Source organism: Daphnia pulex, chromosome 1 (assembly GCF_021134715.1).
Source record: "Daphnia pulex isolate KAP4 chromosome 1, ASM2113471v1".
Classification (NCBI taxonomy): domain Eukaryota; kingdom Metazoa; phylum Arthropoda; class Branchiopoda; order Diplostraca; family Daphniidae; genus Daphnia; species Daphnia pulex.
Window position 1 is genome coordinate 6,373,109 of NC_060017.1, and position 23,583 is coordinate 6,396,691.

General features: G+C 42.2%; 4 protein-coding genes and 2 long non-coding RNA genes across 18 annotated transcripts; 3 read left to right on the plus strand and 3 right to left on the minus strand.

The window, feature by feature from the left end:
* Positions 1-16: 16 nt before the first annotated feature.
* On the minus strand, positions 17-3,863 carry LOC124191811. Of its 11 annotated transcripts, none has more exons than XM_046584936.1 (11): positions 3,765-3,863; positions 3,199-3,654; positions 3,030-3,134; positions 2,858-2,917; positions 2,693-2,800; positions 2,488-2,634; positions 2,180-2,421; positions 2,006-2,120; positions 1,373-1,934; positions 1,118-1,309; positions 17-1,052 (listed from the first exon to the last, which is right to left on the minus strand). In XM_046584936.1, exons 2-10 carry the CDS (start codon positions 3,614-3,616, stop codon positions 1,144-1,146), a joined length of 1,923 nt encoding a protein of 640 aa, XP_046440892.1. In that variant the 5' UTR covers positions 3,617-3,654; positions 3,765-3,863; the 3' UTR covers positions 17-1,052; positions 1,118-1,143. The 11 variants fall into 11 exon arrangements, with proteins under 11 accessions (XP_046440892.1, XP_046440886.1, XP_046440897.1 ...); XM_046584930.1 differs by having other exon boundaries at positions 2,858-2,971; XM_046584941.1 differs by having other exon boundaries at positions 3,199-3,688; positions 3,765-3,846.
* A 1,417-nt stretch (positions 3,864-5,280) lies between these two features.
* On the plus strand, positions 5,281-6,966 carry LOC124191926 (doublesex- and mab-3-related transcription factor A2-like). The gene is made up of 3 exons (XM_046584978.1): positions 5,281-5,590; positions 5,659-5,821; positions 5,891-6,966. The coding sequence occupies exons 1-3, from the start codon at positions 5,330-5,332 to the stop codon at positions 6,814-6,816; spliced, it is 1,350 nt and encodes a 449-aa protein (XP_046440934.1). The 5' UTR covers positions 5,281-5,329; the 3' UTR covers positions 6,817-6,966.
* Positions 6,967-7,037: 71 nt separating this feature from the next.
* On the minus strand, positions 7,038-15,359 carry LOC124191948. The gene is made up of 6 exons (XR_006873517.1): positions 15,141-15,359; positions 15,035-15,043; positions 14,857-14,967; positions 14,436-14,656; positions 12,822-13,024; positions 7,038-8,573 (listed from the first exon to the last, which is right to left on the minus strand). It is a non-coding gene; the product is annotated as an uncharacterized LOC124191948 (long non-coding RNA).
* LOC124191931 (calphotin-like) lies at positions 10,364-12,392 on the plus strand. Its single transcript, XM_046584991.1, has 2 exons — positions 10,364-11,046; positions 11,139-12,392. The coding sequence occupies exons 1-2, from the start codon at positions 11,035-11,037 to the stop codon at positions 12,183-12,185; spliced, it is 1,059 nt and encodes a 352-aa protein (XP_046440947.1). The 5' UTR covers positions 10,364-11,034; the 3' UTR covers positions 12,186-12,392.
* On the plus strand, positions 13,492-13,994 carry LOC124191943. Its single transcript, XR_006873516.1, has 2 exons — positions 13,492-13,766; positions 13,830-13,994. It is a non-coding gene; the product is annotated as an uncharacterized LOC124191943 (long non-coding RNA).
* A 238-nt stretch (positions 15,360-15,597) lies between the features above and the next one.
* LOC124191759 lies at positions 15,598-23,222 on the minus strand. Of its 3 annotated transcripts, none has more exons than XM_046584922.1 (14): positions 23,085-23,222; positions 21,366-21,546; positions 21,133-21,287; positions 20,840-21,044; positions 20,644-20,739; positions 20,343-20,560; positions 20,042-20,267; positions 19,617-19,975; positions 19,181-19,543; positions 18,798-19,113; positions 18,680-18,732; positions 18,498-18,610; positions 18,260-18,432; positions 15,598-18,185 (listed from the first exon to the last, which is right to left on the minus strand). In XM_046584922.1, the coding sequence occupies exons 2-14, from the start codon at positions 21,493-21,495 to the stop codon at positions 16,009-16,011; spliced, it is 4,584 nt and encodes a 1,527-aa protein (XP_046440878.1). In that variant the 5' UTR covers positions 21,496-21,546; positions 23,085-23,222; the 3' UTR covers positions 15,598-16,008. The 3 variants fall into 3 exon arrangements, with proteins under 3 accessions (XP_046440878.1, XP_046440879.1, XP_046440880.1); XM_046584923.1 differs by having other exon boundaries at positions 21,366-21,562; XM_046584924.1 differs by lacking the exon at positions 23,085-23,222 and having other exon boundaries at positions 21,366-22,708.
* Between the last annotated feature and the right edge of the window lie 361 nt (positions 23,223-23,583).

Here is a 23,583-nt window from a genome sequence, read left to right on the forward strand (position 1 = left end):
CGAAGGCGTAACGTAATTTTCTATTTTTGAAGACGTAATGTATTAATAAATCCACACATTTATGATAATGCACATGTTCCAAAATTTCCAAATTATCCACATACATTTTAAGCAATTAAATTATCAATGAAAGAGTTTAGAACCGGTTATTAATCAGACTATTAATGGGAAGAAATTGAAACAAACATATTTTAACTCTTATGAAACGGCAACGACTCAGCCTAGGGAATAATCAAAAGGCAAAAAGTGGCGGCAAACAGAAGCCATGCATTGGCAGACTGTTCCGCCGCTCCATCCGTCCGGCACACCCTGGATGGGTTCAATACCTCCACCGTAATCAAACGTCAATTCCGTGAGGGCAGAAATATTTCGTCGTGCAAAGAGGCACAGTTTAGGGACGACAGTGTCCGTACGAACAGGAACAATCAAAAGGTTGGGATCGCACGAATGATTAATGTATCGACCAATATTACCGATGGAAGAAGGGTCGATGTATGTGAGGGTCGGGCAATTCTCCTTGCCAAAATGCTCTCGCAGGGCAAAGATGTAATTCCGACGACCCAACTCCTTTTGAAAGGCGTATCTTCGTCGGGCCTCTTCTGCTCCGATAACTTCTCCAGCGTACTCGCAAACAAACGCACCTTTCAACAGATCCACTTTGCAGTGTAAGCCGATTCCTTTTGGACCGGCATCCATTAACGCGAGTCCCGCATGCGGTCCCTTTTGAACTAAACGATTCGAGCACTTGGATTCGCATTGGCAATTAACATGACACTCATAAATCAGGTCAGGTGGATTGTCCGAATCCGTCAAACCACCACCGGAATAGTAAAAAGGCATTCTGTTTCTAACACAACCGCAATGGACACCGCAAGCCCCAGAGCACGCACACCCTTCGAACTGCTCCGAAAACATCACTTCGGCGACGCCACGTCCGGAAATATTCACAGGTGTATACAACAAATCCTCATCTACATGTTCGTAATCATCTCGTATTTCCACTTCTAAATCCATGGCCAAACCCAAAACACAAACCTTTTCTAAAAAATCGACTAAAAACAGAAAAGACATTTTGTTAGCAACTATCGAATAGTACATAAACGTGTGTTCAGTTTACCTGAAAATGGAATTTTGTCCTAATTCCTAACGCGAAAAGATGTATTGACGAATGGAAGATAAATCGATTACGTTTAAACGGGAAGGAAGAACCTTGGGGATAACCTTGTAACATCCGTAGCACGCAATGCTCAACATGGACAATTTGAATGAGACAACAAATACACGACTCGCCATCGTCTGGGGCGGAATACTGTAAAACGAAAGAAAAATTGATCAAACAGAAAACCTTTCAAACTCGTACAACGAATATTACCTCATAACTTTTCTTACGTCGCTCTCGGAAACCTTCCCGAAGTAACGAGAAATTCCAGCAATATGTCCGATACCAACAACACCCACGACTGTCGGTGGTTCATTCAACTGAGAATTGGAACGGGCCTCGGAGGCGGCATCCGCAGCTGCCAGTTGCAGTGAATGAGCCAAGCAGAGGTCTCTTTCTTGGACGAAAACCCGACTGAGTGGAGGAAATTCACCAGTCATCTCTTCTAGCATCTCTTCAAGAAGATCTTTTTGTTTACAGCGCTCCACTTCTTCTGCGCTGATAGGTCCTCGATTGAGGAGTAAGTGCCAAACCAACTTAGCTTTCTGCCACAGCGATAGGGCAGCCAAAGCACGATGAAGAGTCACATGAATTGGCCGATCGCCCAAATGAATTCGACAGCCTTGAACATTACGACCTTCGTGGTAGGCCCGGCGAAATTCACCACCTGGTGCCATTCCCAGCTGACGAGTCAAGTGTGCCGATGTAGATAAAAAGAGCAGATACAATGCGCCTTGAACAGCTCCATACTGCTTGATGGTCGACCTTACTTTTTCTAAAATGACGAAAGATATTTCTCAAATTAAATACATGAATCCAATTTTAGCGATTGTTTCGTTTAATTACCCATATTTAGGTTTTTAGCCTCTTCCAAAATGGTTTTCTCGTCAAAACGAAGAATATTGAGGCGAGAAACGCAGAGTTCGACGACAACAACTCGAGGACGTGTCATGAGAATTGTCTGCAAGTAGGGGAAAAAAATATTTTATCAGACAAAAGAAAGACATTGAAAGTTTTTACCTTGGCAACATCTTCCTGACTTTCCAGACTGAAATGAGCTGTTCCAACTAGATAAACTTTGACTCCGTCTTTACTGGTAAGCTGAGAGACTGTCTCCGGAAGTTTCATCAGCTGCTCGACCTCTGGATCAGAATTCGTTGTCTCATCATTCAAATGACCCTCATCGGAATCATTGGTCTTAACATTTTCAGACGGATCTTCTACACCATTCACAGATGTATTTTTCTCAACATTAAGAAGCTCTAAAACGAAAAAAATAAGACAAATAAAATAAAATTTTGTCATTCCCGTTACTTGGAAAGCTGTACCCTGATGTATCGAGGAAGAAATCTCATTCACTATTTCTTCATTTGGTTCCTTATCTGATACGCTATTATCCTTTAATAAATCACTTTGTTTTAGCACACCATTTCCTGTTGGCAAAACACTCTTTTCCGGCACAGCCTCAATAGGTTCTAAATATGACATCAAAGTTTATTATTGGTTTCTATTTAACATTTTGGGAAATTGCACCTTGGTTTAGCTGAAGTGCAATAGAAGTGTTCATTAAAACTTCCACGGAAGAATCTCCTTCGGAGACAGGTAGAATACTATCTTCTGCCTCAACATGCTGATTAAGCTCTAAATAAGGGACACAAATAAGTAATAATTGAATGGAAATTTTGAAAATTTCTTCACCTTGATTTTCAGAAATAGATAATGCAGAATCATTAAGCTCAACAACACTTGTATCTAAACCTGCAGGAGGAAGGATATTGTCAGTTGATTCATGTTTTACCAAATCAGTGGGCTCTGATTAAAAACACTGTTAAGGTATGATAAGCATAAGTTATAATTTAAAATTTATTACCTTGATTTTCCGATGCAGACTTTATGGATTCATTCAAACATTCCATGTTGGAATCTGTGCCTAAAGTAGGTTGGGCATTGTCTTCTGACTCAATAATTTGTTGGCCTGATAAATAGACACAAAATTTTAGATCTGAACAAAATATTTCAAGTCATATATGGCTACGTACCTGCATCAAAATCAGACTCCATAAATACCGAAATTTCATTTGGATCCAACTTTGAAGAAGACTGATTATCAAAATTAGGTTTGACAAACCCAGCATTCAAAGGGTTTTGGGAGTCACCAGACTCTGATTGCACTTTGCTCAAATCTGCATCAGTGACGCTGATTCTTGTGCTCTCCAGTTGTGGCAACTTCAAAAGGCCTTCAACTTGTACGTAACTGTCATTGGCTGATTCATTAAGTGAGCTTTCAAGTTGGAGAGCAGGAGAGTATGCATCATTTGCATTCGCTACTTCAGCTGATTCAATGGTCAAATAATTTGGGCTGCTACAATCTTCAGCCTTGGTTGTCTGTTGGAGTGCTTGCTGCTCGTCGTCCAGGCTTGACGGGACGTTATCGATAGACTCGTTAGCTTTATCCATTTTTTGGAAGGTTCGGCTTTAGTTTCTGGTGGAGAAAACTGTCAATAATATCGAAATTAAGGTTTTCCCCGCCTAGACAATATGTATAAGAAATTAACTGTACAGAAGACTGTCAATCACTTATTTGGTATGACATGACATTAATTACTTCACGTGCAGGATTTCTATAAATGGTTGAACGGACAACTGAACTGAAGGAATGACGTCGTCTGGATTTTCTTTGGCACAATAAAAGTTCGACATTGCCAGTTAGTTTATTTGATCAAAAAGCAATGCGACACTCGGCGGAAAATTTAAATTTTCAATCAAAAATTCACAGGTTGAAATTGGCTTGCTTTCTAGAAAATACTCGATCTGTTGCAAACTAATAATTAATAATGCAGTGAAGCATCGGCTTTAATAGAATGTCGTTACACATTTTAACTTTTGGTTAAATCAACAGAAATCAAAGTCATAGTTTTCCATCCTAATCTGCGGATGAGCTTTCAGTTTGACTATTTTGACCTTTCAAAGAGAAAAAATAAGAAATGAATGTCTATAGAAAAAAAAGAAGGCTAAATAGAATAGCTGGGAACTCATCTAAACATTTGTTGAAAGTTTGAAAAAAGAGAAGCTAGCGTACGTGTCAAACTGATGTGGCGGACTCCCGCTGTTGGCCGGTTATTTGTAACAACAACAAATACAGTACTGTTGGTATATACACACACACATACATATAGAAAAAATACACGGGGGTGGTCATTCCTCTTTCTTTTTTCTCTTTTTCTCTTAGCCCCCTTAGCTCTCGCTCCTTTCCCCCACTGCTTCTAGCCGTATCGAGTTTAACTTTGCGACCGCGGTCCGTGTCAATCACATCACGACATCACTGCCAGTCCGCGCTAAAAGCTTTTTCCCACAAGCTGACGAGTCAAAACGAGCGATTCATATATACACAGAGTATACACAGCGCACATACCAAAGAGACAATCTCTTTCCCCCTTCACCGCACCAAATGCGATGTGTATACACATGAAGCGAAAACCATCAACTACTGTCCATATACTTTTTACGTGAATGTGTATTGGCTCTCTCTCTGTATAAAGACAATTGTAATGTACACACATCTGCGTCCACATCAGACACCGTGAACATTTCTTTTAGACAAAAAGTCAGATAGTCTCGTCCATTCACTGCGGATGGAGGCAACTAGCCGTCAGTTGATGAAGAGGAAGTAGACCTTTCACAGCAACAAAACAGAAGGAGCATCGACTGACAAAACATTACGACACGTCGAAAATGGATAAACAAAAGCGAAAAACAACGTCCGCAGCATGAATGAATTCGAATAACTCGTTTGATTTTTACTTTCCAACATGCACATAAAAATCGTTTTCATTTTGTTTCGATTAATTTCAATCCTAATTTTTTAAATTGAGCTGAAATTAGTCCATTGAAAGTGATATTGTGACCGCAACTATTGGCTCACATACCGCCTTCTATCTGTCTATCCTGCCAGGATTGGACGACATGGAAACATGTGGCGATGAGAGAACGAGAAGACAGGACCAATCAGAGAAGCCTGGTGGGCGAACGGCAGCCAGTGAGAGATCAGCTGGATGCTGTGCTTGCGATATCCCAACAGCAGTAAAACACGACTCTAGTCTTCTTGCCACTGAAGCGGCTAAACTCCACCGAGCGCGCAGATCAAGCCCACCACCGGGGGTTTAAAAGGAGATGGTTCCAGTGTCATTCCGAGTTAGACGTCGTTTAGTGGAGATGGAAACTAGCAGCAGCAATAAGTCACTGATGGCTATGCATCACGGTTCATCCGGTAATGGCAGCGGGGCAGCTTTGCGGAGGCCGAAATGCGCTCGATGTCGCAATCACGGAGTCATTTCTTGGTTGAAGGGACACAAACGCCACTGCCGCTTCAAAGATTGTCTCTGCGTCAAGTGTAATTTGATCGCCGAGAGACAACGGGTCATGGCCGCTCAGGTAAATCTCTGCATTTTAGAAAAATAAACAATTCCTTTTTAAATTTTTGTTTTTGGAAAATTATATAGGTAGCACTCAAACGACAACAAGCGACGGAAGACGCAATTGCTCTTGGATTGCGCTCTGTCGCCAGTGGAACTAGGATGCCTTTCTTACCACCTGGGCCCATCTTCGGAGGACGAGATTCACCTAAGAAAGAGGAACTGATGGACGAATCAATGTACAATTCTGGTAATAATCCTGACATTCGAATCATGATAAAAATGTTTGACTAACCTTGAAATGTTAACTCTCCAAAAGGTTCAGATGACGAGGAGTTGAGATGCATCGGTCAAGAACACCAACAGCGAACAGTGGAGAAGGTATTGAATTTGGCAATCAACAACAACGACGATCCGACGAACATGGAGCCTTCATCGGGAACTGTTAAGGATCGGGCGGTTCAGCATCACGGCTCTCTTGACATGTTAACCCGAGTTTTCCCGTTTCACCCGAAGAATGCAGTAGAAAGCGCACTGGAAACTTGCGGTGGGGATGTCGCTAAAGCTGTCCAGCAATTGGTTGGACATCAACCGCAACAACATCAGTCATCGTCAGGTGTCATCACGACAAGCTGTTCCGAGGAAGTACCGATGATGGCATCAAATCAAAAGACAACTACCGCCGGTGGTAACTTGTTGATGGCAACAACCGGATCCAATAAATCCGCTTTCTTACCAACGTCCTCATCGTCATCCAATTTAATGTCAGTTCCAGTAACATCATCTCCCAATCGCCCTATATTCGCTCCAACATCTTCGTCAGCATCCATGGCCTACCCATCAGCCTTGCGGATGATGTCTTCCTATCCGACGGCAGCTGGGATGATGTCATTTTTGCATCCATCGGCTTATTTCGCGGCTGCCGCCTCTGCAGCCGCAGCTGCGGCCAGCAGTCCTCACTCGTACCCGTGGCTTTTCCCCAATCATTACAGGCCATCGGCTCTTGTCACACCGCAACATCACCAGTTCCAACATCTCTGCTTGCCCGGATGTTCTGTATGCCCCATTTCAACATCGGCCGGAACATCATCTTCGTCTTCCTCACCTGGCGAAAGCTCTTCCTGCAATCTCAACAGCAACAAAGCGCCAACTCTGACGCTGGCATCATCGTCGCCGGAAGACATGTTCAAAAGTAATCTTGGCAGAAATAAAGAATTATTGTTCCAACACAGCAATAACCTTTGATTTGTTTTTTACATTTTTCACGTCTCATTTACTGGCTGACTAGCCAATGTCTGTAATTTGATACTTGATCATTTAATATTAGTGGCTATACTTCATTCGTTCACTTCTGTTCATTCTGATGAGATACACAATAAAATGCAATACATGCAATCAAATCACCAAACTTATTTGTTTCTTGCTATACCCTCAACATAAACATTAATTGATCACTTGACGGAATACTAGGAAATTAGCAGGAAAATGTTCAAATTAGACACTGTCTTATTATACAATTCCGGGAAAGAGATACTCTTGTCCGCTTTTAGCCAACGTGTGTTTCTGTTGAGGAGACGATATGGCGGCTGTTTGTTGTTGCCGGTGCAATATTTGAGTTGTAGCTGCTTCTACCGCTGTGCGCTGTCGAGGCAAGAAGGTGAGAGGTCGTTCCATGTCGACAAGTGTTTTATGAAACGATAAAAAACCCCGAAGAAAAGAAAAGACACTCGTCCTTCTCACTTCAAAAAGAGTTTTATTTTCCCCCCAACCAATATAGAACATGGTGGTGGCTTTCCAGGACAACAAGACTCGAATCTGTCAGACTCCAACGTGGGTCGACGGGCCAAAGCAGAAAATATAATACAGCGAGGCATCAAAGAAAAAAGAGATATAGGCGAAGAAGAAATACAAGTCGACTGAGGCTGCCTGCTGACCTCACCAGCCAGCAGAGGTTAATGGAGTCGAGACAGGGGGATAACTACCACAAACTGTCACTTAGTGCTGCTGCCGTGCCTTGTATACATACATACAGAAGAAAACATCGAAAGCGTCTCACAAAACCCTGTTCTCTCCTTTTTTTCTTTCTTTCTTCATGTTTTCTGTCTTGTTATTCATTTGTTTTTGTTTTGCTTAGGGTTTTTTTTTATTTGCTCCGTGATGGCCGCCTCCCTGTCTGTTCTCAGAAAGGAGAGAACTCCCCACACGTTTCGAGCTAATATAAGGCCTAAAGCTAAATAGCCGCTTGGGTGATGGAATAAACAACTAACAATTTACAGAAGTGACTCATAATTAACTATCGTACACAGTACTTAGTCCTACTAAGTACCCATATAAGTTGTCAAAAGTTGAATATTTGATCGCGAAAATGTGTTAAAATTCAGCGCTATCAATTTCCAATATTTCACTCTGAATATTTGTTTTGAATTAAAAGGCGTTCTCGTATTGTTTAAGAGTTCACAGAAAATAATAACATAAGTGTCACCCAACCAAAAATAATAAAAAAAAAACAGCCGGTCCAGTTTGGTCGGTGACTAGCGCGCGTGCATGATGTTTTCGAAAAGTTTTCAAACCGAAGCTGGAAAATATGAGTCAAATGGAAGCCGAAGGGGTATTGTATTATATAGTCCTGGTACAAACACGTCCTGTAATATACCACGGCTGTATATAATATGAGTGTGTGGTAGAGTGCTCACGCCATTTGAGTTTTGTTGTGACGCGCTTCTTATGCATTTCCGCATTTTCTGCCGAGGACGGCACGACGAGTTCCGAAACGCAATATGATGTTTTCCCGTTTGTCGGACTCGTCAGAGTCCAAAGGTCATCGGTTCTCTTAAGTTTTAAGCTTTAGCGGTACGTTTGCCTGTTCCATCTGTCCTTTTTTTTCCCTTTGTCTCTTTTACATCAGCCGCAGCTTCAGTCTCCGATTCCGACGTCTTCAGCCGACGCGGAAGAAGAAGTACACCAACTGTATAGAACAACAGAAAGTACGTATGCAATCCTGCCTACAAAACAGTTGAAAGTATGTACAAAAACAAAAAAAATAGCGCAATAAGCGGAAAAGTCAAAGAGTTTGTCGCCTTCCGGTCGATCAGCCGAGTCAAAAGGATCGAGAGCTATTTAGGAAAATAAAAAAGAGATAATAATGGATCGGTCATTTGAGTGTGACGAGGGCGTCGGGTCTCTATTTATTACGAAAACCTCATCTTCGTGAAGGAATCAATAGTCGAATGGGTCAACAAAATAAGAATGGATCCCGTAATAGAGCGAAAGCAAACCCGTTAGTCTATTGACATTGACTGCGCATTGTGTATATGCCTATCCTAATAAAAACACCCTCGCGCGCCCACTGTTCTTTTAACTAACTAACTAACCAACTAACTGTATAGCCACGAGAAAACGGTAAACTGATATTGCAAACGCCGCAAAGGGACGCCTAGCAAACAAGAGTGATCGATATTAGGGCCTAATAACACATTTGGATATAGAGACGACTTATTTGCCTTATTCCTTCTGTTTTATTTGATTCCCCCTTTGCCACCAATGGAGGATATAGCTTTCTTCCGCTTACAGTATATGGGTTATTGACGTACAGATATATATTATGTGTGTGTGTTTGCACATTTATGAGTCTAACTGACCGCTTGTGGATTCGGGATCAAATTTCAAAGATGTGCAAACTGACAAAAAGGAATGGAAAATATATAGCCCTCGTGTCCATCCGCATCACTATATCGCCCAGCTGGACATTTCCCCCCATCTATTATACCACTGTGTATATACTATCCGTCGTTCCTATTGACTGCATGAGAAGGCTATATACATCCTCTGTCAAAAGTGTCAGCACTCTATATGGGGTCGGCTCTCACTCTCTCTTTACCACCTACTGATCCTGCTGCGTCTTAACCCTTCTAAAAAAAAAGGTTAACATGTCACCATTTCATGAAGCAAAGCTAATATAGCTAAACTCTTGTTTCATTTCTATACAGCGAAGTAATTTTAATTTCACACGGAAATTTAAAAAAATGAATAAACTGGCTGTTTTTTTTTTAAATTCAAATCGAAGCAGAAATATGCAGCGCGTGTTTTTAAATCTTTTTTTCACAACAAATAGAACCGGTATATTTTTTTATTGAGCATACGAGTTTCGCAATGACTTTAGGATTTCACGGTCAAATAACCGCTTTAGGAAAACAAAAAAAAAACGCGATAACCTTCGCAAACAAGTTTTTATGCTTGGCAATCGACATTGTATTTAAACCATCTTTTGTTTTCTTGTTTCACTTTCACACACCCCTGTTACTTTTTACTGTTAGCCTTTAGCTGTGTTCATCGTCATCTTCGGGAAGAAAATTAAACGACTGCCGTTTCCCTGGTCAAACCTTAATGTTATCATTGTTAAATTAATTCAGAACTTTCCATTTTAACTAGAAACTGATTTTGGAAAGACTTATTTTTCATCCAAATATTCTGAAAAGGAATCTTATGTTTCTTATACGGTAGTCGATTGTGACGATTGTTTATCCCATTTATGGGAACGAGTAAGCTCACTCGTGCCAAAGTCATGGTCAAGATTCCGTTTTGCAGTTGGAATAGGATAACCTTCGAAACTAGTTTCAAGCGGCGATAACGTTTATGTATATGGCATATCGTTTCTAAACTAGTTGTCAAAGACACCACACCCAATTTCTCGACGTTTCCTATTGCTAATTTAAAAACCTGGGTTCACTGATCTTTCCAAAAAAATAAATTTTAAAGTTAAACTTTTTTTTTGAACTCACGCGATAGGATATATGGCTACATCACGAGGTTGATCAAACTTAATTCCTTCTTTGATTGAGCCTACCATATAGAGCACAACTTATAAGTTATAATGTAGCTGCAGTGATCAATCAGTGCTGTCACATTTTCTTCTCTGAAACTACTCCGAACTTTATAACTTTAATGCGGTGTCGAGTTCACCTCACAAAATTTACATAGTTCAACTGATCGTATAATAAGAGGATTTTTGTTCCCTTGTTTATCTAAGGCCGGTCGAATTTAACGCTATTCAAATTACGTCAGGCCTATAGCGTGTTTCCCCAGATGTGCTTACAAAGTCTTGCCGACTTCACCCGACTTCATCTAAGATGTATTTGGTGACAGTAACAAATGGGCGTGGTCCTTGGAAATAACTAGAAGCAGGAAGCACTGTAGTGTGTACACATTGACTACGATTGTTGTATGTCATATCAATTTCAAGGATATTCTTCTCTAGCTGCTATCAAGCGTCAAACAGCGAAATCAACATACGAAAGTGGAGATGAGAATTACAGGAAAGCACCTTTGGAACTTTTCCCAAAAAAAGATTTTGATTCGCTTCTCGCCTTTGGCTAAATTTTGATCGCATATAAAAGAACGACCGAGAATCCAGCTCATCACTTGCTCATCGCAGCTTCGTCTTGTCGTTCAACAACCGACATCGCCATGAAAGTTTTGGTAAGTCTTTGTCTACTCTGCCTAATTTCTAGAATTAAATTTAAAGAAAACGAAACGACGGAATGATTCTGTGCTGTCTATATCTGTTATAGATCTTTTGCGCTATCTTGGTTTGTGTCTCTGCTGCTCCATTGTCGCTCGAGTTGACCGATGACTTGAAATGGAAAAGCGTCGATCTCAACAAGGACGGCCAACCTGATGTTGTTGCTATGCCACTGACACCCGAGTTTAGCAATGATTTCCAATGGAAAAGCGTAGATCAGAACAAGGATGGTCAACCTGACGTTGCTCCGGTTGTTGAAGAAACCAAAGTAGCTGATACCCCAGTCGCTGAAGTCGCCCCAGTCGTCGAGGTCGCTCCGGTAGCCGAAGTCGCTCCGATTGCTGATGTCCCCGCTGTAGAGGCTGCCCCAGTCGTTGAAGCCGCCCCAGTAGCTGAAGTTGCCCCAGTCGCTGATGTCCCCGCTGTAGAGGCTACCCCAGTCGTTGAAGCTGCCCCAGCCCCAGTAGCTGATGTCGTCGCTGTCGCTCCGGTTGTTGAAACCGCTCCAGTGGCTGAAGAAACCAAAGTAGCTGATGCCCCAGTTGCCGATACACTTGTTGCTGTTGCAGCCGCACCTGAAGTCGAATTGAAAGTCCCCGAGCCCGTTCAAGATACGGCTGAAGTACAGGAAGCTAAAGCTACATTTTTCCAGCTTTACGAAGAAGCCGCTGCTGCAGCCGCCGCTGTTGATGAAAATGGCAACCCCACCGTGAATAACGATTTAGAAAGCAAGGCTCGCCAGGTTGTTTCATTTTTTAATCCATCTGTCGCACCGTACACCCTGCCGACTTTCTTCCCGGCCGCACAGCCTTTGGCATACAGTGCTGGATTTCCTTACACCTTCCCTTTCGTCTACCCTACCGTGCCTGCTCCTGTTACCGCTAAGAATGACCGCAAAAAGCGACAGGTTCCCGTTTTTCCCAGCCAGTTGTACAACGACTTGGTCTACAAAAGTGTTGATTTGAACCAAGATGGCCAGCCCGACAAGGCAGTTATCACTACACCCAAATCTGTCCAATATTTGCCTTATGCTGGTTATCCTTACTCTGCCTACTACCCCTACGCTTATCCGTTTGCCAACGGCTTGTATTTTTAAATTTTCTTGACGAATTATGACCGAATAATACTTCTGCTCGGGGGGAAGGACTATATTTCATTCTTGCAAATGTTACCACTTGAATTATCAGTTGTTTCATTCGTTACCTGATTGTTTTTCTATATATTTTTTTTGTGGTGGAATATTTAGTTGTTACATTTGTGCTGCACGGATTTTTTTAGATTGAATATGAGCTCAATTCAGTAACTCTTCTCTCGTGTTCTTTTTTTTAAATGATAATTATGAATATATTGTACGCCCCCAATGAGCTGGGTGCCAAATATAATCATTTTTCAGTAAAAATCAAAACCCCGTCACGAAATCAAATCTTTGCACGAGGTGGTGGCGGCAGGTCCTTCTTGCTCATACAATTTTCTAATTGTACTTTGCATAAAGTGTTTAAAGTTAAAATATTCACAGACAAAGTTGTGAGGTAAAAAAAAAAAACAGGCCTGATCTGCAGTCGTTCTACAAATGAGTTATTTAAATGAACCCTTACTGAGTAAACAAAACCGGTAAGAGAAAAAAGTCAACCGCCTAGCTCTGGAATAATCGTACTCCGTAGGCTAGGTAACGATTTACAATCAACGCCACCAGATAGTCAAAAAAGGAAGAATAGATGTAAATTTTTCCTACCTTTAAGCCTGGGAGATTCGGCCAGGCATCCACAAGTGCTGCATCAGCATTATAGTTGAATCCAGGGGATAGGAAAAAGGGTGTCCTTTTGAATACACCCAACTCACATGGGTGTACACAAGGACATTGCAAGAAATCGGAAGAAGAGATACATAACTCGACCGACATCGGTAGTTTCTCCAATGAAACGGGATGTTGTTTATCTAACAAAAAAATAAAAAAAAATCGGTTAAGAAGAATATTAACAGCACAAAAGAAAAAGTTACAGTGCCAACAAACTGACATGCATCGACAGGGGGCTTACATGATAATTTAGTCTAGAACTAACATTTCACAAATTTGGAACAGATTCTGTAGCTTTATAATTGTACAGGTGGTCAATTTATGGAGTCTGTCTAATCACAAGCAATTAGGGTACGTCAAATGAACTGAAAATATGGCCTGCCAACTTCACTATAGTATTCTGCGAACCCATTATCAAACAAAGGGGCTCGAGAACGAGCGAGCGGATATATGTTGTAGGGATCGGGATTGCTTGTTATTATAAAACCACACGCGTCCGGAGATAAAGGATAAGATTAATAATCTGTGAAACCACATCCAAATAAAGCGTGCGGTTACTTGCAACCGACACGTAGACATTCATTAATGCTTTGCATTAGACGCGCCTTTATACTTTCCGGCCAGTCGGAGTAGGGTTGTACGGTACTCTACTAATGTAACAAGTTACTCCGCGTCAATCAGTAGAACAAGAATGCAGTTGCACATCATTCTGAAATTTGCCATTATTTTCGTTCTGTTAACGAGCTCAATTGGTGGTTCTAACACCATGAGACTTCCGGATAGACATCCAGATTCCTTGAATGCTATCGGGGTCCTCGGTTTGAGTAAATGTGGCAATGGTCAAAAATTTAATTATAAACTGAATCGCTGCATGAATGTTTGGTAATATCGTTTCTCTTTCAGATGATTTAATACAAACTTTATTGAGTTTATTTTTATTTTTAGGTTTGGCTAATCCGAAATTTAAAAAAAAAAAAGTCACAGTCGGAATGGAAAGGAGTTTCGCCATGGTTTATTTTTACCCTTTAGTCTGGATTGAAATCTTTGCGCTGTTGATTTTGTATGGTCTAACGGATTCTTTGTGAACGCAATAAATACTTGACATGTCAACCGTCTCCGTGTTAGATTTCGGCAAGCTCATTGTCATAATTTACACCATTACACGAGGGAATGCTCGAGATTGTTTTCGCGCATATCAAAACCATTTTTTTTTTCTTTATTTCCGCATAACGAAGAGGTGCCACTGAGGCGGCAGATCCCTCTAGTAGTCTAGTTGCATTTTGCTTGAAGTTCTTTAAGTTAAAATATTTTTGAATTTGATTGTTTACCCACAGACAAAGTTGTGAGATACAAAACCGGGCCTGATCTGAAGTCGTTCTAAAAATGAGTTATTTAAATGAACCTTAACTGGGTACACAAAAACGGCAAGTGAAAACAGTTCTAACCGCATAGCTCAGAAATAATCGTACTCCATATGATTTTTACTTTTTAGTCAACGCCACCAAATACTAAAAATTAAAAGAAGATAAAAAGATAGTAAATTTTTCCTACCTTTAACCCTGGGAATTTCGACCAGGCATCCAAAAGTGCTCCATCCGCAGTAAAGTTGAATACGCCAGACAGGATATAAAATGGGGTCCTTGACTCCTTGTGAATATACTCCTTCACATGGGTGTACATGAGGGTAGAGGAAATTTAAATAAAGGGGAAGAACTCGACCGATATCGGTATCGGTAGTTTCTGCAACTGCAATCGAACAGGATGCTGTTTATCTAAACAAATCAAAACAAAAAATGGTTACGATAAATATTGACAAAAACAATAAGGAAGGAAAAATGACACAATTTCTAAACCATAATCATGGAATAAACAGGAGAATTTCAGGTTTACATGGAATATACTGCATTTTTGCAAGTCAGGAATCATTAGCATGTCTAGCAGGTTATAAAATAAAAGTAATGAATATCCTTACCCAAGTGATACTGAGATTGTTGTTGGTGACGGTGACAGGTCAATGAACAATGACCAACAGAAACAAAACTGGCACATCTTGTGGTTATGATGGCTGGCTCAGACCTCAAATCTGCAAAAAGGTTACAGTCGGATACAGTGCAAATAAACTGTCACATTGCATCTGCAGGGGGCCTTACCAATAAATGCTAGTCAGAAAATTGTAACATTTCACTGATATTAAACAGGTTTATCTTATATTTTAGCTCCCATAATCATTCTTTTTGCATTCTTAGTTTTATTTACCCGCCAAACATCATATGAAGTGGAGAGCATGGAGAGTAGCGACTCCAGAGTTCACAAGAAGATCACACTTTTGTAATTTGATTTGTTGCCCTATTTGATTGAAGCCACGTTCATGATCTATTAAAACTTAAGTTACACGTTTTCAATCGTTCGGTTTGCTATGTAATTTTCAACTTTGTCTCTTTAATCTTCTTCAAAACTTGGAAGTTGGAAATAAAAAAAAGCAGACGACGCCAATATTCAAATTTGCCAATGAATCAATGATGTTTAAGATATCGATATTTAAAAAAAATCGACTCCCCCCCCCCCTAAATCCAAACCGCTTAAAATAAAAAATTTTAAACCATAATAAAAACTTTCAGAGCGGTTTTTTCACACTGCGCTGAGGGTCTTGGAAGCCAAGAGGAAATAATGTATGAGATAATTGGTTGAGATGGACTGAGTGAAGAATACGAACAAGTGAATATACAGTTTAATTAATCGTAATAGTTATTATGTCAACAAGATTGAATAGAAGGAGATTGCGTGTCATAAACGGTAAGTGAGAGTATATTAGGATTTCCTTATAGGTCTATACTATCCTAACACAGGATGGACAGGAATCGATTTCGGAAATCGATTCCATAAATTTATCCGAAATTCATTTTCTACTATTTTCCAACTGATCTTGGATCTATGGGATATTAATTTAAATCAATAAAAGAGAGACCGAAAATATCAAAGTTTTCTTACAAGTTCAGAGTGTAACAGAAATGGAATATAAAACTGATGATGGGCAATGATTATAGAAAGTTAAATGAATAATGAAGACAAAGAGGAATAAAACCGGGTAAGTTATTAGAATAATTGACGCTTTCACTTTGAACAATTAAATGTCGCCAATGATGTCATCGGGGCCGGGAGGTTCCGTGTCGCCGCCACCCAGCAGGTTGCCCAAATTCATTACGGCAGGCGACGCTGGTGATCGAAAATGATCCGCTTTGGCCTGGTCTATCCGCGACGAGGTGGAAGACAGCCCGTGTTCGGAACTCTCACGACGCATTGGCGATCGATTCCGATTTCCTTTTGAGGCCGTCATCACATTGTACCTTTTGACTTTGCTGACCGTTGTCATTGACGCCATTTTCGACGTGTGACGATCTTTCGGCCTCTGGTTGTTGGTACTTTTCATCAATTTCGTGCTCAACATGGGACTGGACGGAAGTCGACCAGGCGGCGTTGTCCCGTCGTTGGAATTCGACCCGCTTATGTGGAAAACGACAACTGGATCCGCCGCCACAAAAGGTGATGGCTCCTCTTCTTTAGTTGGCATGGCGAACGGCGCAAGAGCCTGTGCAGCTGATCCACTGCTGGTGCTGGTGCTGCTGGTCGTGGAACTCATCCGCTGCGGCTCACTCCTGGGCATCACTCGCGTCGCCGTGTAGAGGCTTTCGTCTACACCACTACCACTGGAACTGCTGGCCAGGGACTCGTTGTCCGACACTTGGATTAATCGATCACCTGGAGTGCTTCTGGAGCTCCTCAGCTTCTGGATTCTTTGGTGATGATCTCCTCCTTCGGCGATCGTGGTGGATCGCGCCAGGTAGGAGCGGTGTTGAAGAAATGCTGTTTCGTCACTTAATGTGACTCTTTCGGATAATGGAGCCTCAGCTCCCCTGGGCACCAAATCCAGTTGAGGTGATGGCGGTCTTGGAATCTGTTCTTCTATGTGATAGATTCCTTCCGTCTGCTGTTGAGGAGGATCAGGGTAAAACTCCATTGGAGCTACGACATTCGTCCGGCTAAACTGGTGATGTTTCCTGCGGGATTTCGTAGTGCGTTTGTTGTGGCTCTTTGAGACGGAAGGATCGCGATGAATGGCAGCCAACAATTTGTCATCGACGACGACCGGAGGAATTTTCGGCTTCTTCAATTCCGTGTCGATGATAATCAACGGCTGAGGATCGGCGACGGCTGCCATTTTGGGTTCGTCAATCGACTGTCGTAATTCAATTAGATCGATGCTCTCCTCTCGGAAAATGTTCGGAGCTTTGGTTCTTATAAACTCGGAGGTGAAACTGCTACTGGGTAAATCCTGGGGTATTGTAGCAGTAAGCGGAATTGTACAAGGGAAAATGAGTCCTTCGATGGACCCCCCACCACCATAGATCACTTCTCCTTCAATGGATTGTGCTGGAGAATCTAGAAGACGGGCCCGGAACAATGGCGGCAGGGAATCCTTGGGCTGTGAGTCGACCGACTTTTTCTGTTTGACATTTGCACTCAACAAAGTTTGAGCAATGATTTCGTTTTCTATATCCGATAATTGCGACGAGTTGTCCAGTTGATCGATAAAAGACGGGCCGCTGTCTAGTGGGAGTGGTGGGAGGGGCGGAAGCGGAGGAAATATCGATGTCGACGCTGTCACTGTTGTAGGTGGAGTGGGCGTAACAAAAGGTGGTGACGTTGGATAAATGAGTGTACTGCTGGGCAACATCGGAGCAGGAAGGGGTGGGAAAATTTGCGTACTACCAGGTAGTACTGGAACTGGATCTGGAACTGCTGGAACTGCTGGAACTGGAATTGGAACTGCTGGAACTGGAACTGGAACTGCTGGAACTGGAACTGCTGGAACTGGAACTGCTGGAACTGGAACTGCTGGAACTGGAATTGTTGGAACTGGATCTGGAACTGCTGGAACTGAATCTGGTATGGCTGGAACCTGTGGAACTGCTGGAACTGGGGCTGAAGCTTGAACTGAAGCTGGAACTTGAACTGGAGCTGGGACTTGAATTGGAGTTGGATTTGCTGAAATTGGAGTTGGAACTGCTGAAATTGGAGTTGGAACTGCTGAAACTGGAGCTGGAACTTGAACTGGAGATTGAACTGCAGATGAAGCTTGAGCTTGAGCTTGAACTGGAACTGGAGCTTGAGCTGGAGCTTGAATTGGAACTGATGGCGACATAGCAGCTACTGGAGCCGTACAGGTGGACTCGAAAACATCTTCGAAAGGCAAGTTGAGTGACAGCTTGTTGAGAAGAGCTGCATTCAATGCTTCTTGATTGACTGGTCACGAGGAATCAATAAATAGGATTAAAAATTGTGTATCTCAGAAAATAATGAGGTGTTGGACGACTTACTCGGTGGTGGAGCCGAGGTGTTATTGCTACCGCCACCGCCAGAAAAACCGGACATATCATTGAAGGCAGCACCGAAGGTAAATGCATCGACTCCCAGACCACCCCCGCCGTTCATGCCGTCCATTAGGAGCATAGCAGCTGATGGTGGACAAGGTATAGGAGTGACGCACGGACTGCATAAAATCAATATATCGTCGGTTATTTTGACACGCAACCAATAATGAAATTCAAATTATACCTGGCGTTGATGGAGGTAGTTGATGGCGTTTTAGGCTCCCAGATTTGACGGCGCAATTGATCGCCGGTAATACCTCGACGCTTAAGCTCCTTGATCGTCCTTTTACCCACTCTCTGCATTGCAAAAATTAAAAGATTATTCAAATGAATCATGAGCGTACAACTCTATACGATATAACATACCTTCCAATTATTGAGTGCACCTTTCCTCTGTCGAGCTCTTGTTTTATTCTTACCTGATGAAAACAAAAGGGTAATTAAAGTGCGTTCAAGTGGAAAACAATTGAGAAGGAACTTTTACTTTTAATGACCATGACACCTCGTACTTCTTCTTGGGGCGGTGACCCGTCGCTGCCATCACTCCCGCCCGACACCTTAATGCTGTACGTCACCAAGTACTCTTTGCAGTTCATTTGGTTGACGGCCCTTTCCAGGGCAATGACGATCTTCGCCCATTGTTTCACCCATTCTTTCTCACTCTGCTGAATGACCAGGGCGTAGGTGTTACCCATCATAGCGATCAACATGTTCAACAGCAATATCGGAACCATAATCATGAAAATGACAAAGACGGTGGTTGTCACTGCCGGGTAAACCGTGTCTTGCAGTGAGTTGTACTAAAATAAAAATAAAAAAGAGAAATTATTTTGTACACCTTAAAAGGCCTATCTATTATATTCTTACATTGTAGTCGCCAAGAGTCCAGTGAAATAGGCCCATCCAGGTGGATAAAAAGTTGCTAAACAGAGTTTTATCGGGATGTCCGCGGTGGAGGAAGAAGAAGGCCTGAGAGAAGGCCAGGAGCATGATGGAATAAATGATGGCAAAGGTGAGCATGTCACCAGTGATCATGCTATAAATCATCGTGACGAATGGCCCAGTCAGTCGAATAGCTCCGGCGAAAAACATGAGAAAGAACCAGGCGGATGGCAAGGCGAAGATAAGGATGGCTTCCTCTGCGTCTCGATTACCATAAAATCGGCACGGAATGCAAGCCAGCGTCAGGAAATTAGACGCCAGGAAAATAGCCTTGGCCGGATTGTTAGACTGTGCCAAGGCGATAGATTACTGGACAAATGAAAAGAAATGCGGAAATCAAATGTAAATGCGGAATGCTTACGAGTTGGTAGAGGAATCCTCTGAGACCGACATTCTTCAATTCCGAGATCTGCTGGATGACGACGTAGCCAACGCAACTGAGGCACGTGATAATCTCGAAACAGAAACGTGTGATATCCATGGCGTTCAACGCGTCGTAGTCGTCCGGTATGAGCGGTCTGTCACGTCTGGGTCGGGTGTACACTGCGATGCTGAGCACCAACAAGTGGAAGAAGAGAATGCCAAGACGTTTGAGAAATTGTCGCTGGGCGAACGTCTTCCATTTCTCTTCCAACAGCCGCTGAATGATGCCACCGTCCAGCATGTCCAAATGTTCCTCTTTAGTTCCGTTCAGGATAATCATAAGGGCGGAAGTCATGTCTGTGAACAAAAAATAAACCATTAAAGACAAATTTAATTGACACTGAAAAATTAAGAAAAACAAACTGCAGCGCCCATCCGGAAGGATAGTGTCGAGAGCGTTGAGCGGATAAGCCGAGCAGGTGATATTGGAATAGCGCCAAAATTCTTTGGCTGTTAGTTCCAACATTTCGCGAAAAATGGTGGCTCGACCCAGGTGACAGGAGAGTGTCAATGGAGTTAGGCCGGCATTGTTGACGATGCCCATTTTAGCCTGGATGCGGGGGTGTCTCAGTGCGTAACCGTACATTTCCTTTATTTTTAAAAATTACATGACAATAAAAATGTTATAGAATTTAGGCCTAGGGTAATAATGTAGTATACGTACCAGTTTGTTGCAGACCACCACCATGTGTAGAACCATATTGCCAAAAGAATCTTGGCTGTTGGGATCGGCCCCTCGATCAATCAGCAAATTGTAGGCGGCCTCGTTGTTGCAACAAGCCGCCCACGATATGGGGTATTCACCAAAGTAAGCCAGACCTTCGTAATCGGTGGTCCGGCTCGGTCGGGCCCTCTGCTGGTCACGAGGCAAGAAGAACGTCCCTATATACACAAAACAACAAAACACAGATTCAATCGATCGGAATTTAGGACAAAAGAAATGATTTACAGCCCAATATTTATACCTACGGCACGTTGTTCGACGACGGCACCAGCTTCCACTAGCAATTTGATGACTTCTAAACTGTCGTAGGCGATGGCCAGGTGGAGGGCACTGGCTCCTGTGCATACGTTAGAGATGCCAAGAGTATGGATGCGTCAGATCGATAAAAATTAATCGACCCACTTAATTATTTATCTTCAAGTCGTCTTCAATCAAACCTCTAAACTCATTTCCCTCGACGACGTCCAGCGCCAAATTCGGGAACAGGACGATGAGCAGTTTGGCCAGTTTGCAGTGGATCGACGTGTTGCAGACGATGAGGACATGCAAGAGAGACTCGCCCAATGAGCCGCGGTAATCAAAGTTCCAACAGGCGAGATGGTCCTTCCATCCGGGTACGTCTTCGTTGACCGGTACGCCAACCTATAATCATCCAAAATAAAAAGCCGATAGGGTTCGCAGTCAATCGACCAATCTACTACAATTTGGGAAATAATCGGTTATAACTGACGTGTCGTTTGTTGCGGTACTTCCATTTGAGGTAGTCGGACCTCCTGACTATTTGCCCCTCTCCTTTGCGGTAAAGTAACAGCGGAATCTGTTCTTTGAGAAGCTCTTCGGTGGCACGGGGTCCTTCTTTGGTGAAGTATCGGATGAGATCGCCACCTTATGGACGAGTATATATCAACATTTCAACACTTTGTACAGAGCTGGAAATATGGAACAATATTAGTACGATCGTACCTTTTTGATAATCGGCCAGTTGGTAGAGGAGGCAATCATCATCGGTGGAAGTGCGAGATGTCACTCGATCGAAAGCCGAGCTGTTCTGTTTGTTGAGTGGATCGTTTGCTTTTCCCTTGCAGTTGCCCATCTCGGACGTCTAGTAGATTTCGGTCGGAATCTTCTTCACACACGATAAACACTAAATAACGACGCAACTATAACAATGGATATATGACGCAAATTAACGTAGCAAAAACATCGTTAGGCACCGCACCCCGTTCCAGTCAGTAGTCAGTTCCGTCAGACACTGCAGTTCAGCGTTGCTCGTGCAGCCAGTTGGACAGTGTCGAATGACACGGGCCCTGTCGTCCGTTGCCTAGGCAACCCCAAAACACCCTCGCCACCCTCAATGTCGTCGTGAAAGCCGCCGCCGCGTGTTCTTTTTATTTTATTTTTTTCCCGTTTCTTTTTTCGTGTGGCTATGGACTCGGCGCACTCACCAACCCCCTTCACTGTGTTCTTATATGTGTTTATGTAATTACATAGATATTTTTACAATTCGTGGTCATTCCTTTCTCCCTGCGGGTACATTATATAGGACGGAGAGCCAACACGGACGACGGGTTTCAAGGTTGTATAGACGAATCTAGTAATAACGCAGTAGGCCTACATTAGCATGCTGCCATTGAATAACTACTAGGCGGACTTGCGATATTGCGTGATTACTTTGAAAAGAGATGTCATTTTAGTGCCTACGCTCAAGCCGCAGCGCTGTAACTTGGCTAGAGCATGAGCTACATGTTTATTGGTATAATAATCCCGACGAAACTGCGGTACATAACCAGAAGAACTCGTTCCTATATAGTCCAGGTATGTATTCACGTAACCTAGTTACCATTCAACCCCCTCGAATCAACCACCGTGTGTTATTACGCGGGGGCTAGAACTGGAATTGTATTCCCGCGTTGACAACTTATGACTTCCATATCTATTCGAGATTGATGTAGTGGCCCGGCTCATTCTTCTTGGACGGACGGACGCGTTGATGCCTTGTGTGTTTTCTGTTGGCTGCGTATACAGAGAGAATTGTGTGCTGCGCCGACTGGCTAAATACAAAAACTTCCTCACCCGACTGCGTTCGTTTTCACAGTTGCAGAGCGCAAACAAACATTCGACTTGTCGACGCGGGAATATGCCGAGTCGATATTCTAGCGTGACACGTATGCATAGCCAAGCTTTCGACTTTAGAAACTGCTCCCGCTATATTCTTCCAACTATCCACGTTGCCGATGGAATTGTTGTACTTTTGGGGTTGGAAATTTAGTTAAAAAACAAACAAACTAAAAATTGAGTATTTTCCTTAAACAATAAACCAGATAATATTTGGTTTATTATTAAGTTTAACCTAGTTTTTTAACTAAATAAAAAACTAAATAAATACAGTAAATTCCTAGTCTTCAATGTATTGAAAAAAACTGTACGTAAATTCTGAGTGTTTAAGTTGGTTCATCAACGAAATAACCACCAAGTGACTTGTTCACATGGATGATGTTGGACAAGAAAACTCTGGGATACCTGAGATAATGCCTCCATCATTTTCTCTTCAAGTTTTCTTCTAATTCGGCCATGTGGCCTCAGCCTGGCCTCTGACAAGAAAGAAAGCTATGTCTGTGTCTGCCTCGGCCAGCTGTTTACACTTATAAATAATTCACTCACGTTTACAAAATTAAGACTTACCTGTCAAAATAGTAGAATGACTGTTGTGAAGTGCACAAACTATTTCTTTATAGGTTTTATCTTTCATTTCTACAATTTATCTCAAAAACAATTAAACAAAAAGACGTTTCATCAGGTGTCGTTCACTAAATTGTAGTCTGCAATCCGGGATGACCAGATTTTGTATCTGCCAGATTGCGAGTCAAAAATAAACTACTTTAAAAAAATACTTAAACTACTTTAAATTATCGAGTTTTTTAAATATTGAATTTGTTTTAAAAAACAAATATTCAATAAAAATAACTGGGTAAAAAAAAAACTAAATAAAATAAAACAAAATAAATCGAATGAAACCAAGTAATGCGATAAAACTAGACGGAAAAACCGACATAAATAAAAGAATCGTGGAGGGACTCGAGGTAAATGTGGAAAAGCACATCAGATATCGACTTGTATTTTTTTCTTCTTCCAATACGGCGGCGTATATACTCGTTTTCCCTTCATTGTTTTGTATATAGTG